At 39.8% G+C, this 26630-nt stretch overlaps 1 protein-coding gene across 6 annotated transcripts in view; it reads right to left on the reverse strand.

The window, feature by feature from the left end:
* The window catches only part of Dock10 (dedicator of cytokinesis 10), a 302587-nt gene that overhangs the window by 154734 nt on the left and 121223 nt on the right, over positions 1 to 26630 (reverse strand). For all 6 annotated transcript variants that reach the window (XM_029559988.1, XM_008825837.2, XM_008825830.1 and 3 more), the window contains exons 2-3: positions 25986 to 26105; positions 7951 to 8040 (exon numbers count right to left, since the gene is read on the reverse strand). In XM_029559988.1, coding sequence (XP_029415848.1) covers positions 7951 to 8040; positions 25986 to 26105 — 210 coding nt within the window. The remainder of the gene's footprint in view (positions 1 to 7950; positions 8041 to 25985; positions 26106 to 26630) is intronic.

Here is a 26630-nt window from a genome sequence, read left to right on the forward strand (position 1 = left end):
ATTTTGTCCTAGTAATGAGAGACCCCCAAGGACAAAAGCGGACATTTCTTATACTAACGACAAGAATTAATAATTGGGGTTTGGCCATGAAAAGTAACCCATTTATTTGATCTTTCAGGGATTTTAATATTCTTTTCTTCACCATTAACAGATACCGCAAAGGCATGCATACTGTGGTTCACCCAATTAGCAGTTACATTTTAGTGGAACTCTATTGGGTCCTTAGTTCCTGATGATGTCTTTTCATCAAACATAGCACAGCATTATTTAAAATATATTTCTCAAGATACTGGGGGGAGGGGCATGGGCCATATTTATGATCAAATAAATATGGGAAACATTTCATGACATACTCTCTTCTAAAATAGTTTCAATAGATATCTACTAATTAAAGACTCTAAAAATGCATGTGTATGTGTGTGTGTGTGTGTGTGTGTGTGTGTGTGTGTGTGTGTGCATGTGCCTGTGTGAGACGTCTATGAATATGCTGGAGACTTGGATTTCTGAAGAATACTCTGCCTGTGTGAAACTGATTGTTCCTTAATTCAAAGCAGAAGTTATTCTGGCTTTTAGTGATTTTTTAAAAATGCTTTTCAACACTTCTCTTCCCTTAAATGTGATTCATATTTCTATTGAGTACTAAGTTGTATTTTCCTCCAGGAGTATTCCACTATTTCTGGTTTGGGATCCTCACTTAAAATATAAACTTTGCTGTGGTAAATTGGCACTGTACATATAAAGACAGGACATAAGCACTATGTGCATCTAGGTACCTACGTAGCTATGGAGAGAGAGAGAGAGAGAGAGAGAGAGAGAGAGAGAGAGAGAGAGCAGGAGGGAGGGAGAGAGAGATTAGCTTCTATTTTTAAATATTTTTTCCATAACTCTTTAGTTCCCAAGAATTTTATGCCATGACCAAAGACTTCATTATTCATTATTTTCTGTTTACTGTATGGTCATTTTACTCGATATAAGAGTTGGGTTCCATTAACCGAAGGGACTTTTATATTAAAGCAACTTGCAACCTCAGTGCTTAGCTGGTGTTTCCTTTACTATTCAGCTGAGTAGTTCTGGGCTCATTCTCTTTTGAGCCACAGTGTTGCTCAGGTTTCTGTTCCTTCATTTTCTTTTTGTTAAGAGAACTGAATCAAGAGCTTAGTTTTAATTAGTGGGCTAAACTCCCAGCTTTATATTATCCCTTTGTGCATATTAAAACAGAAACTTTCCTAGAGAAGTTTTACTCATGAACTTGAATTCTATATATAAATCCTTTCATTGCCCTGTTCCCTGGGGGGAGTGGTGCTTGTTTTATCCCAGAAGTGTTTGATTTTGCTTTTAAATGGTTATGGATGCAGCCGTTAAGCTGCTTTCGAGGATCAGATAAAGACAGTCCCCAAGAGCTGTTATTTTCAGTTTCAGGGTTCTAGAATTAGGTTAACAGACCTGTAGAAAGGTAGAGAAACTGAGGAATAAAAGCTAATGGTATGTCAGGATAAAAGACATATTTATTTGTGATCAGTAGAAACATTAAGCATATAGTTTAAAGGAATTTGCTAAAGGATCAGAAACAATAAAGTAGGTAAGAGTATGGGATCCAGGGCCAGAGTGAGCTGAGGTTTAATTGTCATGCTCTGTGAACTAGGGCAAGTTAATCATTTAGGGCCTGTGGTCTAGGCTGTAATAATACAGGATGCTCAAAACTATTCCTATGTGTACACTGTTGCTCAACAATGGCTAGATGTTTGTGTCATTGGAAGTGTGGTAGATATGAGATGAGCTGATGCTTTTGTGTGGGAGATACTTAACCTTCAGTTTAATAGGCAAGGAGGAGAATTAATAAGCAATACAGTAGAAAAAAGATACAGTTCATTTTATTTAATTCCTCTTAAAATATGGAGATTTTTAAAAAGGAAAAGAATGTCTGTTGCCTCTCACAAGAGGCTATGAATTGTCACTGTAGAGAGAGAACTCAGCATTTTTATTAAGCTGAATGTGTTCAAACTAGATTCTTTTCAGTTTGCTGCCTAGCAACCATGACATTTGTCCTTGCTACCTGCATGGAGTCACTGGGCAATTTAGAACAGAGTAGACTGAGAAGGAAACTTAGTCTGGCAAGCACGATAGAGCACATGCATGGTAGAGCACATACATTTCTGCAGAAGCCTTACACATGTCTATGAATTCACTTCAGTGTTAGCTTAGTCCAGTTTCAGAAACCCAGTCAATGTTCCTTACCATGTAGTGCATTGATTGCACGCATCAGAATAGTCTGGGCAGAATGGTTGTTAGGACAGATTGCTTCTAGAGGACACTAGGGCAAAGCTTCAGATTGGCAATTAGTTAGCACCGTGGTCAAGAGCTCAGGGGCTTGGGCTGGATGGTCTGTGTCCAGATAGTGAATTAAATCTGCCTGTTTCTATCCGCATGATCCTGGATGTGCAGGTTTCTTAATCTTTCTATGACATGGTTTTCTCTTCATTAAAACGTGATGATGACATAACATTTGTTTATAATTACTACAAGTAAATGACTTAGACTCTTATTTGGCACAAAGTAAGTAGTCAGTAAAGATTGGCTGCTATTAGTACCTGGGGTCAAAACTTTTTGTCAGCATAATTCTCTGGGGGCATCTTTCCATCTTAAAGCAGCTCTCTGTAACCCCTTTTTCTTTTTATTCACTATCTCCAGACCTGGCTACTGATGCTCTATCACCACCGAGGGATATTTGTAAGGTGGATTTTTCTGCTTCTCAGACTATAAAGCACAGGTTCGCTTTGCCTGCACCCTCAAACCAAGTACAGTCCTAGGACTTTCTGCTGATGGCGCTACAGAAAATTAGCAGAAAATAAGCTGATTTCTTCCAAGTCTCTCTTCTCTCTCTTTTTCTACCTGTATTCATACAGTAGAGAAAGATGTGACATGATTCATTCATGTTGCTGAGGGATTAAGTGCTCTGTCCTGAGCTCTGTATCATAAAAGGCAGGGAGGCAGTTGGGCTTCAGGGCAAAGAAGGCTATTCACTGGTTCTCTCTTTGGAGAAGCAAGAAGCTAAAAGTGGAAGTGAGAAAAGAGGTCTGTAAGTAATGAAAGGAAACTGAGGTGGGAACAAAACCAAAGGTAAGAAATTTCTCCCCAGGAAAATACCAAGAGAAATAAATTTTGTGGTGAACTTATTTGCAACTGAAGGTAGCATTCTTCAAGAGCCACAAGAATTAATGGCATCAGAAGCTGTGGTGTGGGAACTCTGGAAACACACCCAGCTTCAGACTGCTAAGCACGGTGCAACATTGCTTTGAAGTCTGTGTTGAACAGATCTGGTTTCTGGGCAAAGCAAGTAAATTTGGAGATTTGATGATACCTAGAGATTGCTGGTGGTGGAGGTTTTGAATTGGTCCTAGGATTTAGGATTTTGACTGATTAACCATAGACTGAAGTTTTAATTCTGTCAACATTTAAACATAAATTCCAATTTTTAAAAAGTACTTTTTTAATTTAAAAAGTCATTTGTAACACTGTAACAATACAGAATTCTGTTAAATATATATTTTTCCCTGAAATTCCAAATGTTTTGAAAACATGTATATATATATGTATATAAGTTTTATATCTTTAATGATGTCACAGTGCACAATCTATGGGTTGCTTTACAATATATGAGAAACTGAAATTTTTAAATACATATATTTTGTTGTCTATATATTATTACAAAATATATATGTGCCAAAATTTTTCAACAATATCTTTATTGACATTCCAAGTTGTCCAAATCAGTAATACACATGTTTACAATTATACTCTAATTCTTGTTTTAATATGTATATATTTATATATGCCAATTAAAAGATATTTGTGAGTTTCATTTCCAAAGGCTGCAGGCATATTTTGAATATCACAATAATAGTTTTTTTCCATCATTAAATAATTTCTTCTTAAATTTTTTTTGTCCCTCAGATATTACATCTCATTTCTCCTTTAGTTCATCTTTCTACGACCACTAATTGCATTTGCCTACCCAGACCTTTACATATATTTTGTTGGTTGTCTTTTTCATATTAAAATGTGTAGAATTTTGGGGTGTGGAGAAATGGCTCAGAGGTTAAAACACTTACTACTCTTACAAAAGACCCAAGTTTGGTTCCCAGCACCCACCTTGGGCAACTCACAACTGCCTGTAACTCTAGTTCCAGGGGCTTTGATGCCTTCTGCCATCTGTGGGCACCTGCACACAGGCGGTGTGCCCATAAAGTCACACAGTCACATACATATAAACATAAATTTTTAAAAATCGATCTTTAAAAAAATTGTAGAATTTCGACTATTAAGAATTTATATATTTGTGTTTGTATGTACTGGAGAAAGATACAGAATTATAAATAATTTCTTTAATTAAATTTTACTGATTTTATACCATTCATCATATGAAAATTTAAAATTTATATTCAGTTGAATCATCTACTTTTCCTGTTTTACTTTAAAATGTTTTTTTTTACATTGTATAAACTTTTAAAATTTAATCTTTTATTCATGTGGAATTTCTTATGTAATATGAGATACAGACCTTTCAAAATATTCTTCCAACATGAATAGTGAGGCTTTTATTGAATTGTTCACACACTCCAAATGACTTTGAAGTGCCTTCCTTACTACTTGTTAACAACTATATGAACTTGAATCTATTCTAGATTCTGTTTTTTCTTGTCTGTTTTATTCCATAACAGAAAAAGTTGTAGTTTGTAAATTTCCTAATTCATGAAAACTTCTTTAATTTGTTGATGGAGCAAACAAATTTTGACTCATTGCTTTGTAAAGAACAAAATGATCTGCTTTGCAAGTAGCTTCATAGTCCAATTGCACAGGATGATGTGTTATACTTGAAATAATTGCTAACTGAACTACAGGTATCGAATACTGAGAAAATTGGCAGTTTATCATAATTTATTTTATTTGGCACTCTAAAATGTTTACAACTATCAGCAGTTCCAGTGCAGTTTCAGGTATTGGTAGGAATTTGCAAATCTCAGAGCTGTTAACATAGTGAACCTCAAGGAGCTGCTAACATAGTGAACCTCACAGGTGAAATACATGCATTCTTTCACTAGTTTATGTGAGGGGACCTCTTTAAAACTGACCTCACTGGTTTTGTTCTCAGCACACTGGCCCAGTCCACTCAGATTGGCTTTTATTGCTCCTGATGCTGGTCCACGTTCTCTTTACAATCAATTCACAACTATCAAAAGATATGGTTGTGATTACATGGCACTGGGGCCTTCACAACCTCTGTAGGTTTTCTCCTCTCCATCCATTATGTCCTTATAAAATTCTGCTTCTGTTCCCCAGGAACTTCAGCAGTCTTTTATCTACCACAACCACTGAGGCTATGGCCCAGCACATTCAAAAATTAATTAAGTAATTATTATGTGTATAAGTGCTTTGCCTCCATGTATGTAAGTGCACCTGTGTTGTGCAGTGTCCATACAGGCCAGACGAGGGGCATCGGGTCCCCTGAAAATGGAGCTAAGGATAGTTTTTAGCCACTATGTGAGTGCTGGGAACCAAACCTGGGTCCTCTGCAAGAGCAGCTGGTGCTCTAAACCTCTGAGTCAACTCTCCAGGTACTTTATCCCATATTCATTTTCTAAAGCTAGAGTTTTTGTGATGCCAACAGAATGAAGTGAAAACCACAACCAAATTTTATTCGTGCAAAATTTTGAAATAAAAATGGTAGCAAGTGGAATCCAATAGCTTACTAGGGTAATAATACAATTTGAATAAGAACGTTCTTACCAGAAATTCAAATAAAAATGCACAGAAGAATTTGTGAATTCTATCAATGTTAATTTAAATCAGAAAAGCTGAATACCAATAGACTGACTAAGTCTCATACTAAAAGGTAGCCATTCTTTATAAGCATTCCAGTATGATTAAGAAATACACTTCTTTTGTAAAATTTTATTTATTATTTTTATTTTATGTGTATAAATGTATTGCCTGCATGTATGTAAGTGCACTCATGTCATACAATGCCCATGGATGTCAGAGGAGGGCGTTGGATCCCCTGGAACTGGAGTTACAGATGGTTATTATTCACCATGTGCGTACTGGGAATTGAACCTGGTTAAATGCTTCAAGTTAGTAATTAAATACAAGAAAATTTCAAATCCTGCCCAAGTTAAGACATGTATACCATGGGACTTTTATAGATTCAGGCCCAGTGATTCAGATTTTCAAGGAGGGAAAGTTATTTGCACTGTTACTTTTTAAAAGAATAGCAATGTCCTGCTAGACACTACAAATTTCTCCAAGTTGAGTAACAAAAATAGTAAGGTCCTGATACCACATATTAGTTATTTATTTAAAAAAATTTGGTTTATTTATTTTTATCTTAATTTATATCAGTGTTATGCCTGAAGCGAACCCATGTAGTGCAGTGCCTGCAGAGGAGAGAAGAGGGAGTCAGATCCCCTGGAACTGAAGTTACGGAGGGTTGTTAGCCTCCATGTGGGTGCTGGGATTCGAGCCTGGGTCTTCTGCAAGAACAGCCAGTGCTCTTAACCTCCAGCCATCTCTCTGGTCCCATCACATATTATTTTATGAGTGAATAAGACAAGTGTTCCTTGACATTCTCATATTGTCTGGATCTGGACATTTTTTCTTTTTCTGTCTCTATAAAAAAGTACTTTCATACAATGTGAACTTTGAGAAATTAATGTGAAATAATGGATTTGGACAAAAAAGAAGGGATAAATTTATGACAATTGATAGTCTGTTCTGAATGGCACAAAATAAAATATATATGACTAATCCCATCAGTGTTAGCAGGAACACTAATCAGTTTAGCTTGTACTAAAATAACAGGGCTAAGAGCCCAGGAAAGCCATTATGATTTCTTACAGCTTTAATTAAATTCTAATCAGGACATACAACTTTCTCAGAACAGAGGTTATATTTAGATCTTAAATCTTTCAGTTAACCTGTGCTGTAATGCACTTTAACCCTGCATTGTGTGAGAAGGAAGGTCTGGCTTTGTTCATTAAAGATCTGATGTGTGGTTGCTGTGTGTTGGTTCAGTCCAAACAGCCCTGGCTAGAGGATGAGGAAACTATTTTGCCAATTGAATGCAAGTATATACTATCAACAAATCAGCTCCTCAGGCTGTTTACAGAGATTTATCATCACCTATTTTCATATTTAGTACTTAAACTATATTTATAAAAATGCTCTATGATCCAAAATTCTCATGTAATGTAATCTTCCTTGTTTTACAATGCAGTCTAAATAACACAAAATTAAATCTTTCTGTGAAAAATACACAAATATTTCTCAATGTGGAGATTTAAAATAAAGAACAAAGGATAGCAAAATCTGAAAGTTGAATATTTACCAAATAATAAAAAATAGTCCACAGGAAAATGGTAAATCACTTACTGGTAATGAATGCTAAAAGACAGAAAACAAGTTGAAATACCAATGTGGATAGGGAAATCTCAAGGGGTTCCACCTCAAGATGAAGAGCTGCACACAATGAATGGATGCTGAGGGACTAGCTCCCTGAAAGGTTATCTAACTCCAAGAGGGCAGTCCTAAACACAGGTACACAGAAGTACCAGAGAATGGATTCAGTGTAGTATATATGTATATATGTAATATATATGTGTGTATGTATGTATGTATGTATTGTATGTATGTATATGTAACAATAATGATCAAGGAAGGGGACAGAAAACTGAGAGGGAGTGTGGGGAAGATGTAGGAGGAGTTGGAGAGGGCCTGGGAGGGATGGAAATGGAACAAAGACTACATTCATGTATGATGCTCACAAAAAGTTCAAAAGACATCATGACTAAAAGCATGTGTAATTCTCTATTGAAGACGAGCAAGGGGGAGGATAACAGACTACCTCAGGGGGAAGCAAACATTTTAGAGAATGACAGATTAAAGAACCACATTTACCTCTCTCACCAGCAAACTTTCTGCCTTGTGCTCTGCATCTTCAGGTACTGTTGAGTACAGCGTTCGGACATCCCAAGAAACTGTGCCTGTCTGGGAGGAAAAATGAAAGGAAATTAATCCCTGTACCTTAAAGGTATGGAGAAAACCACTACCTTGAAAACAGAAGGACAGAGCTCAGCATTTAAGGAGAGTGGGTACAGAGGTGTCTCTCATCCTTAGGATTTCAGTCTCTGTGGAAGAGGAGCCAAGCGGCCCTTCGATCCCCACTGCTTCCCTTTTCAGTTACTGTTTATCGCTCTGGCTCATAATTTCAGTCTCAGTCTCAGTTCCGACAGAAAACAAGGATGTAGACAACTGTGTTTGCAATTTATTTATTTTTTTTTTGCGACTTCTTTCTGTTAGAATCTTTTGCTGCTGCTTCTGCTCTTCATGTTAAATAAATTTGAAAATATTTTAAAAAACTTGCAAAATCCCATTGTAAATAATTCCTTAACTAACCACATAAACAGCCCTTTAAGAGGTGTGTGTGTGTGTGTGTGTGTGTGTGTGTGTGTGTGCGTGTGTGTGTACACAACCACAGCTGTGTGTTAAGTACGCAACCGCAGTTGGCTGGGAGGGAAGAGTGTACAGTAAACTTGGACCTTAAAGAAAATATGTCATGTTTTAAATGTCGTTCTTTGTTGAAATAAGCAAAAACTTTCTACAAATTTAAACAAATAGCTATTTAAACAAACAGCATCCTACTAAATGGCTATACATAAACTGACGTGCGAAGTGCCTCTTGAAACATCTGGAATAGACTTTCATAGGTTTTCTCTGGCTATGTCTCCTGCTTCTGGCTTACAGTTTTCTTAGTATGATTGTATCAAAGCCATCAGCTTCCTAGTCTGTATACATTCATGGTCATGTGCTGCTAAGAAGATGTCTTATAGTACCATCCCCATCACTGAGACCTTTTGTACCACATAGTTCCCAAACACAAATGATTTCTCAGAATTTCTAAAATACAAGCTAGAGCTCAAATAAACCAGTTCTGATAAAAGGCATTCTCCTGAATTAATAGTTGAAGAAAATGAGACTCTCAAAACCCATCCTCAGTTTTAGAGAAGGTTAGAAAGGGTCCCAGAGTTCTGTCTTCTGAGCTCATTAGTGCTCCTGCCAGCTCTGCCAGGCGAAGAGCACATCGTTCCTTTCACCCCAGACTTGGATTTTCTTTAGGTCCCCCCTTTCTTCACTCCCGATGCAAATCCCATGAAGGAAAACACTTGTCTGTCTGTTGTAACTGCTGCAATCTTAATGTCCAGGAGGGTGCTTACCTTATCATCTGTTGGATTGTTTTCCTGAGTGTGTACATGTAATGTGTGTCTGGTGTAAGGATGTGGAATGTACATAAACACATGAGTGTCTGTGCTCTGTGAGGGTCTGGTAAGTGCTTCTGTGATCATGTATGATTAGTGGGGTACATGGGCATGTCTGTACAGTAAGTGTGAGTGCGTGGCAGTAGTTGTGCATGAAGGTGTGTTATCTGAGCACATACACAACTACCACGTGTGTATGCATCTGTGTGCACTGTGTCAGCCTGAATATTCCTATACCTGTGGAATGCATGTGATGTATGGATGTTTCTATATGAGTGTGCACACGTACACTGGGAAGCATGGGTTTCAACGCTGAGAAAGTGGAAGAAAGCTATGTGAATCTATGATCAGAGAATAAAAAATACTGAAAAATTGTGTTCTAGACACACAATACTATAAAAATAAATGCTCAGCTTAGAACAGCTGTAGAGAGAGCTCAGTGGGCTCCAGGATTTCATGGCATCTGTAGGAAAAGGGATGGAGGAGCCATGGCTGCCACTTCAAACCAAGTGTTGACAAAGGGAGCAAGTGCGGATCTTGTAGATCAAGTACAGACACAACAGGAAGTGGTTGTTTTCCATGCGAAGTATAATAAAGCCAAATTAGAGCTATTTAGATCCCTCATTTCTAACCCTTGTAAATTTTCTCCTTAAAATATGTTTTTTTTTTTTTTGTCTTTTTGAAGCAGGGTCTCCCTGTAGGCCCAGCTGTCCTGGAACTCACTACATAGACCAGGCTGGCCTTAAACTCACAGAGATCTGCCTGCCTCTGCCTCCCGAGTGTTGGAATTAAAGGTGTGCACCACCACGCCCGGCGATTTTTTTCTTTTTTTTTGTTTTTTTTGAGACAGGGTCTCCCTGTAGCCCCAACTGTCCTGGAACTCACTATGTAGACCAGGCTGGCCTTGAACTCACAGAGATTCGCCTGCCTCTGCCTCCCAAGTGCTGGGACTACAGGTGTGTGCCACCACAACCGGCTTGTATTTTTATTGAATTGTTGTGGATTTGGTACATCTTAGTCATATTTATCTCCCCCTTCTCTGCCTGCACCCCTCCAGACCCCACCCATAGGGATTCATGCATTTTGTCATATATGTTTTGGCCTACTGAGTCAAGTTTGTGAACCCAGGTGTCTCTCAGTGTGAGTTCATCCACTGGAGCCTGTTCAGTCTAGTGTCATTCCCTTAAAGAAGATCAAATCTCCTTCATCCAACAGTGATGAACTGCCAGTAGCTCCTAGCCAAACTTGTAGCCTGCTGCCCATTTCCCCAGTTCTATGCTGGGTTTTGTCTGACCAAGTTTGCATGGGTCTTGTGCATGCTGTCGCCATGTCTGTGAATTCATATGACCAAGTCCTCAGAGGGCCGAAGAGTCTGCTTCTTTAAGTTCATGCACCAATCTTGGTTCTTACAATCTTTCCACCACCTCTTCTGCAATGGTCCCAGAGCCATGGGTGGGCAAGGTTTAATAGAGGAGTCCTCTCCACGGACACACGCTCTGCAGTCTTTCTCTACACTTTGGTCAGTTGTGGCCTTCTGTGTACATCACACTTTGTTGCATGAGGAAGTTTCACTGGTGAGCGTTGAGAGATGCATTAGTGTTCTCTCTACTCCAAGGTCTATTATGTTCTGTGAGCCTTAGGTGTAAAGGTTCTATTGCAGATGTGTCACTTAGTGTTCGGAGTCTCAGACATTTGTTCTCTGTGTGTGACCAGCAGTGGAACCCTGTTGCAAAGAAGCTTCTTCCTTATTGTTAGCCATTCCATTAAGAGATAAGCAATAAATGAGCTCTATTGAAAGTTTAGCCTAGAATACTATGAACTATGCCTAAACTGAACCTTGGGGATGATGATGATGATTATTACTTATTTTTGAGAATTTCATACGTAACTGTTGCCTTTGGATTATTTCCATCTTCCCAGTCCCCTATCAATTCCTCCCATGTCCCCCCACACCCTCTCAATTTCTTGTGCTCTACTTTGATTATTGTTACATATACATACATTTATAAACACACACACACACACATATAATGCACTGAGCCCATTTAGTGGTGCGCATATGTTTTTCTTGTTTGGACAGATAATTCACAAATACATAGTATTGCTTGCCCAGTTGGTTTCTAGAGACTATTACAAATTAAAATGCACTAAAACCATTAGGGATTGTTTTTTTCTAACTCAAAAAATTCTATATTATAGCCATATTGTTAAATTAAAAAGAGTGTATTTCTTCTTTCTCATTTGAGAAACTGGTAGGATTGCTTTCTTGCTTTTTTATTTTTTAAATCATAGATGCTCTAAAATACTCTTTAAATCTGATGGTGAATAGAGTAACATGATTAGTTTAAAGGGTACTGCTAACCTACTGCCCCACTAGGATCATTGTTGGCTGACTAGTGAAAAAGAGTGAACACTGAACTGGTTTGAGTAGTTTTAAAAAAGATAAGTAGTTTTTTTTTTTTAAAAAAAAAAAACAACAACCAGACAAAACATTAAGTTTCAGGAATTGGGTTTAGTGTCCTACAACAGTAATCACAAGGCTATTTCAATATTGGTCTTACATAACAAAGACAGATACTCCAATACATGTTAACATTGATATACACCATATGAGACTAGAAATTTATTCATGTGGATTTACAAAAACTGCTTCATTGTGTTTACAGTACATTGAAAGATTTCCTGATGATCTGTAGACACATGATGATGCTGATTCTTTACTAAATAAGACTGCTGTGGCTGAATGATGCATGAAACCCTGTGATAAAGCCAGGATGTTATTTTACAATAGCTGTGCAGTAAGGACAGCACATTGGATGCCTTCTACAACATAAACATGGCTTAAGAAGAGGAATGCACGGATACAAGATGCTGTAACATGCCAATGACCTCAGTTGTATTTTGTTGTAATAACTGGAACATTTGCCTGGAAAACCAAAGGGCTTCCATGAAATTTGAACTTTCAAAACTATAATTCTCTTCCACTTATTTTATATTTCTTCAACGTCTTTGTGCTGGAGCACAAGTAAATTGATTAAAAAAAGGATTATAAAGAATCATATTTGTTAAGGGTATTAATACATTTACAAAGAACTTCTTTTCTGAGAAATAGATGCTTTCAGACCACACTACAAATTGCTTTGGCCACAACAGACTTCCTGTTCTCATTTAGAAACCCCTGTTCCACAATTAGTATAGCTCAGAAGCATGAAGCAGATCCGAGCCTGCTTGGGCGCTCAGCCGAGCTCCTCTTCTGCTGGTTAGAGTTTTATAAGGAGCTTATTGTCCAGACATCAGGCACTTGGAAATAAAAACTGTCCTGAACTGTTGGCCCCAGGCCCATGTTTGCAGTTTTAGGAGCATAATATTCAGCTGTATTTGACTGCAGCCCTGTCACTTTACAGTTCCTTCTATGCTATAGTGGGTAGCTGTGGTTTTGCTGCAGTCACCATTCTGCAGCCTAAAAGACTCTAGACTCCATCCTAATGCACTTGGGCCATTTCTCATTTGGCTAAAGGCCACCGTTCAAGTTGGGGACAGGCTACTCTTAAGCTATCTTGAGGCTGAGAAGGCTTTCTCTTGATGGAGTTGTGGGTTCCAGCTGCTCAAGGTGAGAACAGAAAGCATGGTTGCTTATCAGTCAGTCCTAACTAGGGCATCAGCAGCTTTACAATGTGAACAATAATTCACACTTGATCAATTAGGCTTAGGTGCATGCTTAAAGGGAACTTCACCTAACCTAGCGGGTTAAAGCGCTGATATTGACTTCTGTCAGAGGATGCACTCATGTTACCTTAATTGGTTGACAGTCATTTTTTTTTTTATCCCATTCAGAAAGTAATACTGATGTGGTTTTAATTATTTGTTTTTTTAACTAAATGAGAATATTGCTTTACTATCTCCAAAATACTTTGCAGGGAAAACTCTTCCTGTTTTGCTCAAAACTACAGAAAATGCATAAGAAATGAACAATTGTCCATAATTAGACAGTCATCATGGTCCAGTCAGGTCAAGCACAGCAATATAGTCTTCGTAACATTTTAAATACATAAGTAAGGAAGTTCAAGGTCTTCCAGCAAAGTACTAGGAAAAGCTATTCACTTTTTCTGTGAGTCATTTGTTAGACTCCAAAATGCACCTCACTTCCCCTAATGAGGTAAGAATGGGACATTATTTCCTGTATCAATTAACTATTATTTAAATTCTTGCCAATTTTTCAAGTACAGTGTGATGATTTAATACTGGCACATAGATCAAATGACCAAATCCAGGGAGTTAACATTTCTGTCTTCTTGCATATTTAAAATATTCTTTTTGATTGGAGCATAATCACGCATTCCACATAAGGGAAAACATGAGTATCAGTAGAAACAAGCGCTCCATCCGCACGAAGATACACTGCCCCAGAACAACCTCTTGGCAAGGGCTGCAGGCTAAGCCCACCCTGCAAGAAGTCCTGGGAGGAAGGCTGTCTGCTTGGATTCCTGCAGACACTGCCCTGGAAGAGCACTGGGCTGAGAAAGGAGCTGGCCCACCCTGGCTGACCTGCCATGGCCCTTTCCACAGGGCAGCCCACATTCTTTCCATGATAGCCCAAGGCCTAGAGAGGCTCTTTGACCTTTCACCATTTCCTTACTCCCCGAAAATCCCAGGTTTCATATAGGTCACATAAATGGCAATTTCTTTCTTTTTTTAAAAAATTTTTTATTATTTTTATTTTATGTGTATGTGTGTATTGCCTGCATGTAGGTAAATGCACCCGTGTCATGCAATGCCCGCAGAGGTCAGAAGAGGCTATCGGATCCCCTGGGACTGGAGTTACGGACAGTTGTTAGCTGCCATGTGGGTGCTGGGATTCGAACCCAGGTCTTCTGCAAGAATAACTAGTGTTCTTCCTGAGCCATCTTTCCAGCCTCAAGTGCCAGTTTTGTTAAAAAAAAAAAATCTCTGATTCATTCAACAATCATTTTCTCTGCCCTAAACTACCATTTCAGTTTGCATCATACATGAAGTCAAGACCTTAAACTATAGAAATTTTAGATCTCAAAGCTATGCTATTAATTAATTCACCTGGCATTTTACATGAGCATTTTGTTATGTATAAGCAAGTGTGGTGGTTAATACCAATTGTTAACTTGACAGGATGCACAGTCATCTAGGAGATAAGCCTCCAGACACACCTGTGATGGACCATGTAGATTAAGGTAGCCTCTGGACATGTCTGACGTGTGGGGGATTATGTAGACTAGGTTGACTGAGGCAAGAACACCCACCTTAAATGTGGGTGGCATTATCCCACGGGCTTGGGTCCTGGACTGAATAAGGAGAAAAAGAGCTGAGTACCAGCATTCATCTCTTTTGCTTCCACTGAAGCTGCAATGTGACCAGCTACCTCAAGGTCCTGCTGTTACGCCTTCCCCACCAGGATGGGGGCAGAGCAAACCCTTCCTTGCTTCTGATGCTTTTGCTAGGTATTTTTGTTGTAGCAATGAGCTAAGTAACTGATTAGCAAACTGCACAAAATCTGCTTTGGGAATAAAATATAAATTATGGATGCAGGCAATTTTCTCTCATCATTCCTTTGGTATGTCTTATTTGTTTCTTTTAAAGAAGTACTTGATTGTATGTATGTGTTTTTATGATTCTTTTGTATTCTGCCTCGAACTACCAATACCACCTGAACCTCGTATCTAGAACAACCTTCTTTATATAGGTATATAAAAATTGAGAGCATTTCTGAGATATATTCAATATGCCATAAAACATATCACTTTAAAGTACAAATTCTTTGGGCTTTGAGCGTGTTCAGACTTGTGCAATCATCATCATTATTGAACTTTAGCATGTCTTCAGCACTCCCCAAAGAAACCCTTTGCGTCCCTGCAGCGTTTGAGTATATCGTTTCCTCCTTAGTCCCTGGCAACCAATCAATCATGAATCTGCTTTCTGTGTCTCTAGGCTTCATGTAAATGGAAACACGTATGTGGTTGTCGTAGAGTACTGTCCTCTAAGCAAAACAGCCTCCATCTTCAGCAGATCAGCTATGCCTCTTTGGAAGAGTCAGTTATGACCAGGTTTGTGGACTGTTGACATTCCCCCATATAAACAGGTGTTGGGGAGGTCACTGGACTCTCACTGGAGTGTCCAGTTAGTCCTCCCAGTTAACTGTATACAATTTGGCCCTAACTAGATAGGGCCTTGAGGTCTCAGACGTGCTGGAGTATACAAGCTGGGGAAGGCTAAGAGAAGAAGGCTGCATCTGTGTGGCCATGGGGAAACCATCATCCTTGCTGGATAGTGACTTCTCAGTATAGTTGCTCTGGAGTCACCCATGCTCCTGCCAGTGACCCCTTAGCCATGTTCTGCACATGTCTAATAAACTGCTTGGTCCTCCAGGGGATACTTGGATGGAATTGTACTTTGCTTTGTTGCTGGGAACTTCTGAGAAAGGGGCAGACATTGTTTCTGTCTCCCCAGGGAGAATATTTTCACAACAATGGCCTTTGCGACTAGCTTCTTTCACTTAGCATGATGTGTTGAAGGCTCATATAAATCGTAGCACATACTCATAAGTCCTGACTTTTTATGGCTGCATTATAACATTAACACAGATAGATTTGCCACATTTCGTTTATTAATTATTTGGTGGGCATTCAGGTTGTTTCCATTGTGTTACTATGTTTCTGTGAACATTTGTGTACAAGCCTTTATGTGGCCATACATTCTGAATACAACAAAACACAGAGAAGAGCCTCCACATGTTCTCGCTGGAACAAGAGCTAGAGTGTTTCACTACCTAGTTTTGCTGTTTTCTTTTGTTATTCTTTGTAGTAACATCAATTAATTGTTCAAAAACTTTCGTGATGATGTTCCTCTTATGTATGTGATAAGCTTTGATCACATTCACTCCCTCTATCCACTTGTCTCATTCTCCCCTTCCAAATCCCTCATAGTTCGATTTCTCATCCATGTCCTCTAGATCCCACATGAAGGAAAAGATGCAATCTTGTGAGACTTATGGTGATGTCCAGTTCCATTCCTAGTCCCAAGACTCACACATTTTCACTGTTTGCCGATAAATACCACTACATTATTATTATTATTATTATTATTATTATTATTATTATTGCTTTTTGAGACAGCATCTTCCTGTAGTACTAGTTGGCCTAGAACTCAGCTGGCTTCAGACTCACAGAGATCTGCCTGCCTCTGCATCCTGAGTGCTGGGATTAAAGGTTGTGCACCACCATACCTGGATGCTAACACTACATTGAGTTTTAATGGCACCATTCACTATGGGATTCGGGAGTTAATATTTTTCCCAGCTTGGATACCTCATTTTTCTTGGAAGCATTCAGCAAACACTGCTTTGAGAGAAATGAAGAGCAAAAGTCAAGGTGCTTATGTTTGAGTTTTGTCTTTACAGTTGTTCTACATCCTTGGTCATGCGTCTTCCCAAATCACAGCTCCATTAGTTTGCAAATGAGAGCGATGTTATAACTTAGAAAAGATCTAATTCAACACAGACTATTACTTAGCTTTCAAATCACAATTATAGTGTTCTTGCATGAAGCATGATGAGCCATTTAAAGCTTGCTTTTCCAGGCTCAAAAACCACAGATTAAAAGGGTTGAGATGCTATAAAATATTAAGCTGTGTCTCAGAATAAAAGAAAACTCATGACTTTTGCAACTTAAAACATAGCGAGATCTTTCTGCTTCCTCTCAAGAGTGATCAATGTGGTTAAATCTGGAAGTCCCCAAGTACCAGTTTCTTTTTATAGATGAAAACATACTATGAAAAGCATAAGCTCTTAGTACATGACAAAATCTCCCATTCACCCTGTTTTAACAGTTAGCCAATGACAGTTGCCAGATACACTTGAGCACCCCTGAATACTGATTCTGAACTTCTGCTGAGAAGATGGACTTCGAGGAGATAGTGTAACTCTTTTGGCAGGCTAACTTAGTTACTGAACAGAGAACTATGACTTTGAATACAGCAGTGCTCACTGTTGGAAGTCCAACTCTTCCAAATCTTTGAATGTAAGCATTGCTTCTTGTTCATATTGGTGTTCTTGGTATATATGCTTAGCCCACCAAAGATCGTTCACAAAGCTACACTTCAGTAGAGTTTTATTTGAGTGGGTGGCATTGGAACACAATACAGAGTACACACTATTCCCAGTTCCTGACCTCTGAAATTCATTATTTAAGGTTTTCTACCTCCCAGAAATGATTCTATCATAGGTTTTCTGCAACTTTCACTCAGCAAGAAACTCATTTATGGCTCGCTCACCTTCTGTGCTGCAATTTTGCATTAACTTCTGCTTTAAACTGAATCAGTGAACATGATTCACTGTGTCCTTGTGACTGTTCTTCAGCTATTTTCCCCCCATAGTCTCCTTAGTTACTTCGCTGAGTCACACATTGATGACTAAGTGTACTTTTTCATCTTTTTCTACTACTATCAACTTGAAAAAGAAAGATAAAACCAAGAGTAGCCAATTCAAGAATTGAAGCTCTACATGCTTTTGAATGCATAGATTAGTATATGAATGTGTGCTGATTATTTCTCCTACAACATTATGATGTTGTACCTGGTCCTAAAACCAGTAGTGCCTGATCCTAGAACCCACATTCCGGGAGAGTAGTTTCTACCTGATGTGCCAAGACAGAGGAAAATGTTTGACAATCAGTATTTGAAAATCCATATTAAAAGCCAATGAACCAGACAGAAAGTTGGGTATTTGATATGAACTAATTTCCCCCTTGCCTAGTAATAGAAAGTGAATTAGTAAATTAAAGTGTTTGAGGAAGGAAGCGACTTTGCTGTTATCAGCTGTGTGCAGGGCACTGTGTTAAGCAGAGTAATCCTCTAGAAAGAGTTCAAGTTCTCAGTGTTTATTAAGGTAATGTGTTGACTGTGTCAACAAGGAAAGTATTTTTAACCATCATCTTCTCATCAAGCAAAGGCAATACTCTATTTGGTTTTTACTCAAGAATTCATTTCTAATAGTCTCTGATTCCTAAGGTATTCAAAGAATCAAAGCTAGATCCTAAAATAACAACCCACAGGTTTCTGAAAGAAATTTTTTTCCCATTAACATGTGTGTATGTGTGTGTGTGTGTGTGTTTGGTGTGCACATGTGTTTTCCACGTGTGTGCACATGTGGAGGCCCAAGTGTGATGTCTGGAATCATCCACTGTTGCTCTTCCACCTGATACTCTGAGGAAGGATCTCTCAAGCAAACCCAGAGCTACTGACATGGACAGTCTTGCTAGACAGCTGGATCTGGAGATCTCTGTCTCTGCCTTCCAAGACTGGAATTACAGGTGGGCCACATGCCTAGTTGGCATGCACTTGGTTTTCTGGGAATCCGAATTCAGGTCTTCATGCCCATGTGGCAAGCACCTTAACCACTGAGCCCAGTCCACATATTTTATTTTTGAACCTGCTTTGTGGCAAGAGCTACTTCAGTTGCTGTGAATCTCACACAATCAGAGAATAAAATGTCCTAGTCCTGCTGCAGTGCAATTTGGTGAAAAACAAGTGCTAGGAAGGTGAAAAGGCAAATTGATGGCTGTGGACACATTCAGTGATAGCTTGCTTATGTTACATGCATGAAGCCCTGGGTTTTCTCCCTAGCACTATCAAAGAGATGGAAAGAGAAAACAAAAAGGGAAATGTTTCCAATTAGTAACCAGTGCTATAAGGAGAAGCAACAGGTGTTATGATGGAGTAACTGAGTAGGTCAAGGGTGCTTCTTTAAGGAAGTCACGTTTGCGACTAAGTCACAAATGAAGCCCGGATCCAGGTGTGTAAAGAGTACAGGTCCCACAGATGCACTATGTTTAGTAAGTGTGAGAATGAATATCAGGTATTCTGTTTGGTGATTCAAGGACAGGGCTAGGAGAGGAAAGCCTAGACATCATCAGGAGCCAGGACCCAGGGACAATGGTCAGGAGGTGGGATTGGACAGGCGAAGGCATGGTATGAAATGGCTTCTGAAAGCTTCCTCTGAGTACTGTGTGACTGAATCAAATCAGCAAAGAGGGACTGCAGAAAGGTCTGCCCAAGGCCATCATGGGGGGGGGGTGGTCTATGCACAAAATGGCAATGGGATCTTGGGCCACCAGAGTAAACGGGAAAAGACTTTGTGCTTGCGATGTAAGGATACTACAGAGTGAATCAAACACTTTCTTCTGGGGCTACCAAGTACGACACACAGTCCCTGCTTCTTGGTATTTCTTAACCATGAGCAATTTCATCTGCCTTACACTTTCCCATATTAGGGCATGAGCTCCCAAAGCACAAGGCTCCTGCTTTCCTTGTCAGGCTCACTCCCCTAGGAAGTGCTGTTCTATATTCAGCACCCAGTGGGTGCTGAATAAATATTGATTAAACAAACCGACTAATGAATCATGTCAGCAGTAAGTGTGGGTGCTTGGAACTGCAGAAACAGAGAAGTGAGCTGGATCCTCTAATTTGCAGGGCAGGACCTAGATTACTGGTGTTTGTGATGGTGGGGAGTTTGGAAGCTCCCCACATACTCTATCCTTTGGATCCTGGCCTTGTAATTCTATTGCTGCTTCTGCTTGGCTGAGTAAACACTGTTCACACAACCCAGAGAATTCTCACCCATTTCAAGCAGTGTCAAGGAAATGATATGCTTATGACTGAGCCACATGGTGGATTTTTGTTGGTGAGCAATACCCCTAAAATATGTCATGGGCTGTGGATGGAGCAGATGATACCAAGGAGTTTAAGATGTAGCCACACTCATGGGACTCAGCAGTTAAGGGCACTGGCTGCTCTTGCAGAGGACCCAGGTTTGATTCCCTGTACCCACATGGTAGCTAACAACCACCTGTAACTCCAGTTCCAGGGAATCTTACAACTTCTTCTGGCCTCCATGGGAATTGCACAGCATGGGTGCACTTACATACATTCAGATAAAATTAAAATAATAAAATATTAAAAAAGAAGTATCTACATTTCATAAAAGGGTGAGAGATACTTCCAGAACAAATTAAGTTATATCATGTAGCATGGACCAGGTGATGTGTGTGTGTATATGTGTGTATCTGTCTGTCTCACATTTGTGAGCATGTGTGTGTGCAAAGTGAAAGGTAAGGGCTTGTGCTGGTTAGCTTTGATTTTCAACTTGACACCACTTAGAATCACCTGGGAGGAGACTTGATGAGGAACTGTCTAGATCAGGGTGTCTCTGGTCATGTCTATGGGGGATTGTCTTGATTGTTCATTGTTTTAGGAAGACCCAGTCCATTCTGGGTAGGATCATCTCGTGGACCAGGCTCTGAACTGTGTGTGAGTGAAGAAAGCTAGCTGAGTGCAAACAAAGCAAGCAAGAAAGGTTCCATGCTTATTTATTCTCTGCTCCTGACTGTGGGCATAGTGCTCTAAGCTCCTGCCTTGATGTTCCTGTAATAAAAGACTGTTGTAATCTGGAACTGGGAGCCAAATAAACCCTTTCCTCCTCTAAGCCACTTTTGGTTAGGATATTTTATCATAGCAGTAAAAATAAAACTTGAAGAGAAATTGGTACCATGAAGTGGGGTTGTTGCTGTAACAGATCTGATCATGTGGCTTTTATGCCTTGGACTGTTTTTGTGGAAAAATCTGGAAGCATTTGGAGTGTTGGACTGGAAAAGTCATAGAATGCAAGAATCAGAGCTTAATGAGCTATTTTAGTGGGAGTTTGAAGGATAAGACTGCTTAGAGAAACACGGACATTTGAGGCCCAGGCTCATATGGTTTTAGAGAGTTGAATAAAGACTCTCTTAGGGACTGTTCATGTCATATTTTGGCCAAGAATCCACCTGTGATGATTATGCTAGGGCTGTGGATGCAGTTGTACTGTCAGAGATATCAGGACCACTGAAGTGAAATCTTTGTGCTTTGTTGAGACAACAGGATAGTGTTTCCTCAGGGTCAACACATAGAATCTGTGATCCAAAGGGCCCAGGCTATATCTTGGGCTCGTAATGTGGCAATGTCCACCTGGTATTGGTTTTGAAGTCATGAAAAATGCAAGAGTGAGACGGTCATGGAAAGCACATTATGGCAGGGTTTGAAATCCTGCAGAGAAGCCTTAAGAGGCCATTGGTAAAAGGTGAAGCCTCAGTTGTAATGAAGAATCCAGGATATTGGGGATGCCAAGATGATGGGACATGTACCAATGAGAGCTACAGGTATAGAATGGACCATGCTGAGGGAAGCTGTGTGTGTTTGAATGGCAAATGTGGAGAGGAGGTGTGATCAGGCCCTTTTAAAGCCCAGAAGATTATAAGCCTCAGATGTGGACATGAAGCTTTAGTATTAAATTTACACTGCTGGGGTTTGATTTTGCTTTGATGTGATTATTTTTATACCTCAGATCTTTCCTTTTGGAGTAAGAATGTTTAAGTATACCACTTATTTTTTATTTCACAGAAACCCACAATTAAGGGACTTTGGACTTTTGAAGTGTTGGAATTTTCTTAAGTCTTTGTGGGCTTTTGGAGTTGGACTACATTTCCACATATTATGTGGAAAGTTATGGTTTAAAGTTATTGTTTTGGGGTGTCATGTTTATAAGATGAGTTGTACTGGTTGGTTTTAATTGTCAACTTGACACAACCCAGAATCACCTGGGAAAAGTCTTAATGAGGCGTAGTCTAGATCAGGTGGCCTGTGGGCATGTTTGTGGGGGATTGTCTTTATTGATGTAGAAAGATCCAGTCCATTTGAGGAGGTACCCTCTCATGGTCCCGGTCCTGAACTGTTTCAGAGTAAAGAAAGTATAAGCACAAACATGCAAGCAAGAGTCTAGGCATTTATTTTCTGCTCTTGGCTGTGGATGTTTTAAGTTCTTGCCTTGACTTTCCTGCAATGAGACCATAATCTGGAATTGTAAGTCAAATGTGCCCTTTCCTTCCCTGAGCTGATTTTGGTCTGGATATTTTATTAACAACTAAAAGGAAACTAGAATGGGGCAGTTTGTCTCTGCTGCAACTTCTGCGACTAGTTGGAGCTCTGCTTTTCTACCATGAAAGCCACTGGTTAACAGGCCACTGAACTGACACGAATGTTCAAATAAAGCCTGACTGATGGATGCCAACACTTGCATTTCAGATTATTTTCACTTGTTATCAACTGGAATTTTTTCCTTCAGCTACTTAAAGAATAACAATTCTTAGCTCATGAGACATACGGAAACAGGCAGCATATTACCCATAGGCCTTGGGTGGCCAAGCCAAACTGTGTAGGGCAAGAACAAGAAAAATAGGCCAGGAAAGAGAGAGAAATATTTATCTGTTACTTAAAACAGGAAGTTTTATACAGATACAGCATTCAATAGTCTTTGTTAACAATTATTTAATGCATATTAAAATCCAACCGTTTATAAGACACATTTTCTGATAATAAGATTAGGGTCATCAAATATTTCTTGAGCATCTACTAATTGGATGCTTACCTCCAAACTGGCCTGTGGCTTCTTCTAATTCCCATTACATGTTCTACCCACAGAGGTGCCATGAGTTGTTAATAACACATAAAAGCCATTTGTTCTTCCAGAAACAGGTCAGTTTCTTGCGGCTTCCATTTAGAAACAGGTACAAATGGCTCATCTTGCCCGTGGCCAGCCTTGCTTCTGACTACTCTCTGTGCAGCCTTACAAATCTTTAATCTGAGAGTTCTTGGGGCCTTTGCCCCTGATATTTCATCAACCTAAAACAGTCCTGACTAGTATTCAGTCTGGCCCTCCTTGAGAATTCAGAACTCAGCTCAAATGTTACCTCATCAGAGGGGCTTTTCTGACCACCCAGTCTAATGTAGTTCTTTCTTGACTGAGTTTTTAATCATACCATCCTATTTTTACCATATAACTGGTCTTTCCTATCTTTTCCTCATTCCTCTAATAAGAAGCTGAGCATCTTTAGAACCAGGACATTTCTAATTGTAGCATCTTCATTCTTAGAACAACACCTAATACACAGTACTATGCACTATGTAGTTATTGAATAAATAAGGAAACACTTATTCTACGGGGGTGCACTGTAGAATAGCATGGTTAGAATTGTCCATGTTAGAAATGTCCACTCCAGTGGACTTTAAGGGTGACTATGAGGATGGGGTGGGCTGGAGTGAGGGTGTTGAGCCTTGAGAAAAGAGTAAGAATCAGGTCCTAGGGAAGGTCTCAGGATATACTAAAGTGTTTACATTTCATCATAAAATTAAAAAGTTACATTTACTTATTTGTGTCTGCTTTGTGTGTATGTGTATGTGTGTGTGTGTGTGTGTGTGTGTGCATGTGTGCATCCACAGTACATGTGAAGATCAAAGGACAACTTGTGGAAGTTGGTTCTCTCCTTCCACCAAGTGTGTTCTGGGGATCAAACTCGAGTCATCAGCCTTGGTAGCAAGCCCCTTTATCTGCCGAACCATCTTGTTAGTCCTACACTTCACTATGAAGGCAGTGGGTATCTGACCATGGGGTTTGAACGGGCACACAGTACAGCAACCCTATGAATTTATTGAAATGCCCACATTGGAAAAATAAAATCATATGCTATAATATGCTTTGTTTACACTACTAAGAATGGTAAAGGTCAAAAAGTAGAGATAGTGTTTAAATGTGTCTCAAAAGATGCCAACAATTGAGTTCAAACTCAGTGCAAATGTGACATCTACCCATGTTTCCATACTTTCTTTCTGACCTGGACAGGGCTCTCAGACTGGCACTTGACATGTCTTCAGATGGAAGAAAAATACTCCAAGGTTCATTAAGTTTGGTTCTGTCTGACAGAAAGGCTGTTGGGTATGTGTACCTTTAGGGTGAAGAATCAAAATAAGGATGTGGATTTTTAAAAAATGGTGGTTTAACTTTATACTACAGTTCAAGCCCCAGTGCCTGGTCCAACCACAGAAATGAGATTTCTGAGGAGATAAGCCTCTCTTTAAATGTGCCAGAAATAAGTTGAAGTTGGTTAAAAATCTGAAAAACGTTTGGAGGAACCATTTTCCTTCCGTATGTATCTGTCTCATTTCTTCTATCACTATTCATTCTTGGGACAGAAAGTATCAACTGTGTTTTCTTTGTTACTTTTTGTATTCCATCATTCACAGGGCCTCATGAGGGTCAGGTAAGCCTTCTATCCTCTCAGCTATGTCTACATTCCTATCAATTTTCATGTAACTTCTTTTTCTGAATCTATGAAAAAAGGGAAAATTTTAACCTCTTAGAAGCCAGAAGTCAGATCTGTTTCCCAATCCCTCTGACAAAGATGAAAAAGGCCTCTGAAGTTGGAGGCTATATTCGTGAAATATGGAAACAGATCCACACTCCCTGACAGAGGGCTCGCTCCATGGGCACGACCTGCTTTTCAGGGTTACCCTTGAGTTTTCTTTTACTTGCACTACTATGGTGAAGTTTGTGATATTTCAGAGACTACCTTTGTTTTAGGAAAACACAGAAAGATTACCAACTTCCCACCGAGCTCTGTTTGCAGGACTACAAATAACAGTATTTAATACTTGGGACACGTTGGTGTTCACCACCCACAAATTGGTTGTATTTATCTTTAATGTTAACTTCCTTTTCTCCTCTCTCCCGCAGTCTCTCTGTCTCTCCGTGTAGGTCAGTGGACAGCCTCAAGTGTCATCCCTTAGGCGCCATTCCCCTAGTTCTTCGAGACAGAGTCTCTATCTCATTGACCGGGGCTCTCTGATTGACTGGACTGTCCAGTGAGCCCTAGGAATTCCTTTGTCTCCCCCTCCTGCTATGCATGGCTTTTTGAAAAATATTTTAATTCATTATTTTGTTTTATGTGTATGAGCATACTGCCTGCATTTATGTGTGTAAGTGTCCCCATGTGCACCAATATCTGTGGAGGTCAGAGGTGGGTGTCGGATCCCTTGGAACTGGAGTTAAAGACAGTGTTGGCTGTCGTGTGGGTGCTGAGAATCAAACCGGGGTCCTCTGCAAGAGCAGCCAGTGCTCTTAACCACTAAGCCCTATCTCTGGTCCCGCATTTTGCTTTTTTAATGTGTTCTGGGGATTGAACTCAGGTCTTCATGCTTGTAAGGCAAATACTTCACTGACTGAGCATCTCCCCAGTCCATTTTTTCCTTCGTTCTCTCTACTAACTTCAGGAGCATCTTACGTGGGAGATTGTCTTAAAGAGGACACGTGTCACACCACAAACCATTCCACAAGGATGTTCTTGTGCTGGCTCCAGGCCTCAACATCTGAACTGATGCCAGGCAAGATCAAGGGAAGGGTGATTTCTAACAATCGCCTCTTCTGTGTCAACAGATTCCTGCTTTTGTCTCTGGTTGGCCAAATGGGTGAAAACTTTTAGTTAGAAATAGATTGAGGGAGGAAGTGCTCTGTGAGTCAAGGGAAGGCCATAGTCATAATCTAGGTCACAGGTAGGAACATAGTACGGGCTGGGCTAGGCAGCACCATACACTGCTCTGATCCTCTGTGTCCACGTCTTGTCACACCTCCTCTTTTCCAACCTGGGGAAGCCCTCTGGTGGTCTCTACTGCCTGCTGCTGCAGTGGCATGAGACGGGATGGCCGCAGGAAGAGGCCATCTGCATCTATGGGGAAAGATGGTGCCCATATCTGTAGGGTCCTCCTGGATTTAAACGACCTGAGGGGACTTACTGAGAAGTCATCACTGGGAAAGAACAGGAGGTCTTGAAGAGGGTCATTCTGATACGTCTTCTCAAGTTCTTCAATGACAGTTTCATAATCCAGAGGCTCGAGACGTCTGGGTTTTTCTTGCTGTGGAAAAAGAAAACAAGATGTTATCCATGTACAAATACTGTCTCTTCATGCCCACTTCAATTTCATTCTTTGTTGTCACTGAGGTGTTAACATCACATGGCGCTTCAACAGTCACACAGACTCCAGATGTTTGGGAAAAAGCTACATAACTACATAACAATTATTTCCAGATCTGAAAAAAAGGAAGGGGTTCCTAAAAGACCTGAGAATTTCCTAATTCAAGTGGTTTGTACTGCTTAGCATACTGGTAGAATAAAGAGATGGTCATGTAAACTTGATCTTTTCAACAGGAAAAAAAAAGACCTGCTTCCTCAGTATGGTTCTATGGCAATGGTCGTCATCACTTTTGCTGAATTAGATACTTCCTGTAAGTTCTCCCGGGGTCAGTGTGCAAATAGCACCCTGCAAACAATCAAAATATTTCAGGCTGTCTTCGTTGTCACTGAAGCATGGATCCTGTGTCAGGATTAATTGCTTGGCTTTAACTCTCTTTGCCTCCACAGAGAGAAGCGGGGTCAGTCT

The sequence above is a fragment of the Nannospalax galili genome, unplaced genomic scaffold (assembly GCF_000622305.1).
Source record: "Nannospalax galili isolate Female #2095 unplaced genomic scaffold, S.galili_v1.0 scaffold127, whole genome shotgun sequence".
NCBI classification, from domain to species: Eukaryota; Metazoa; Chordata; class Mammalia; order Rodentia; family Spalacidae; genus Nannospalax; species Nannospalax galili.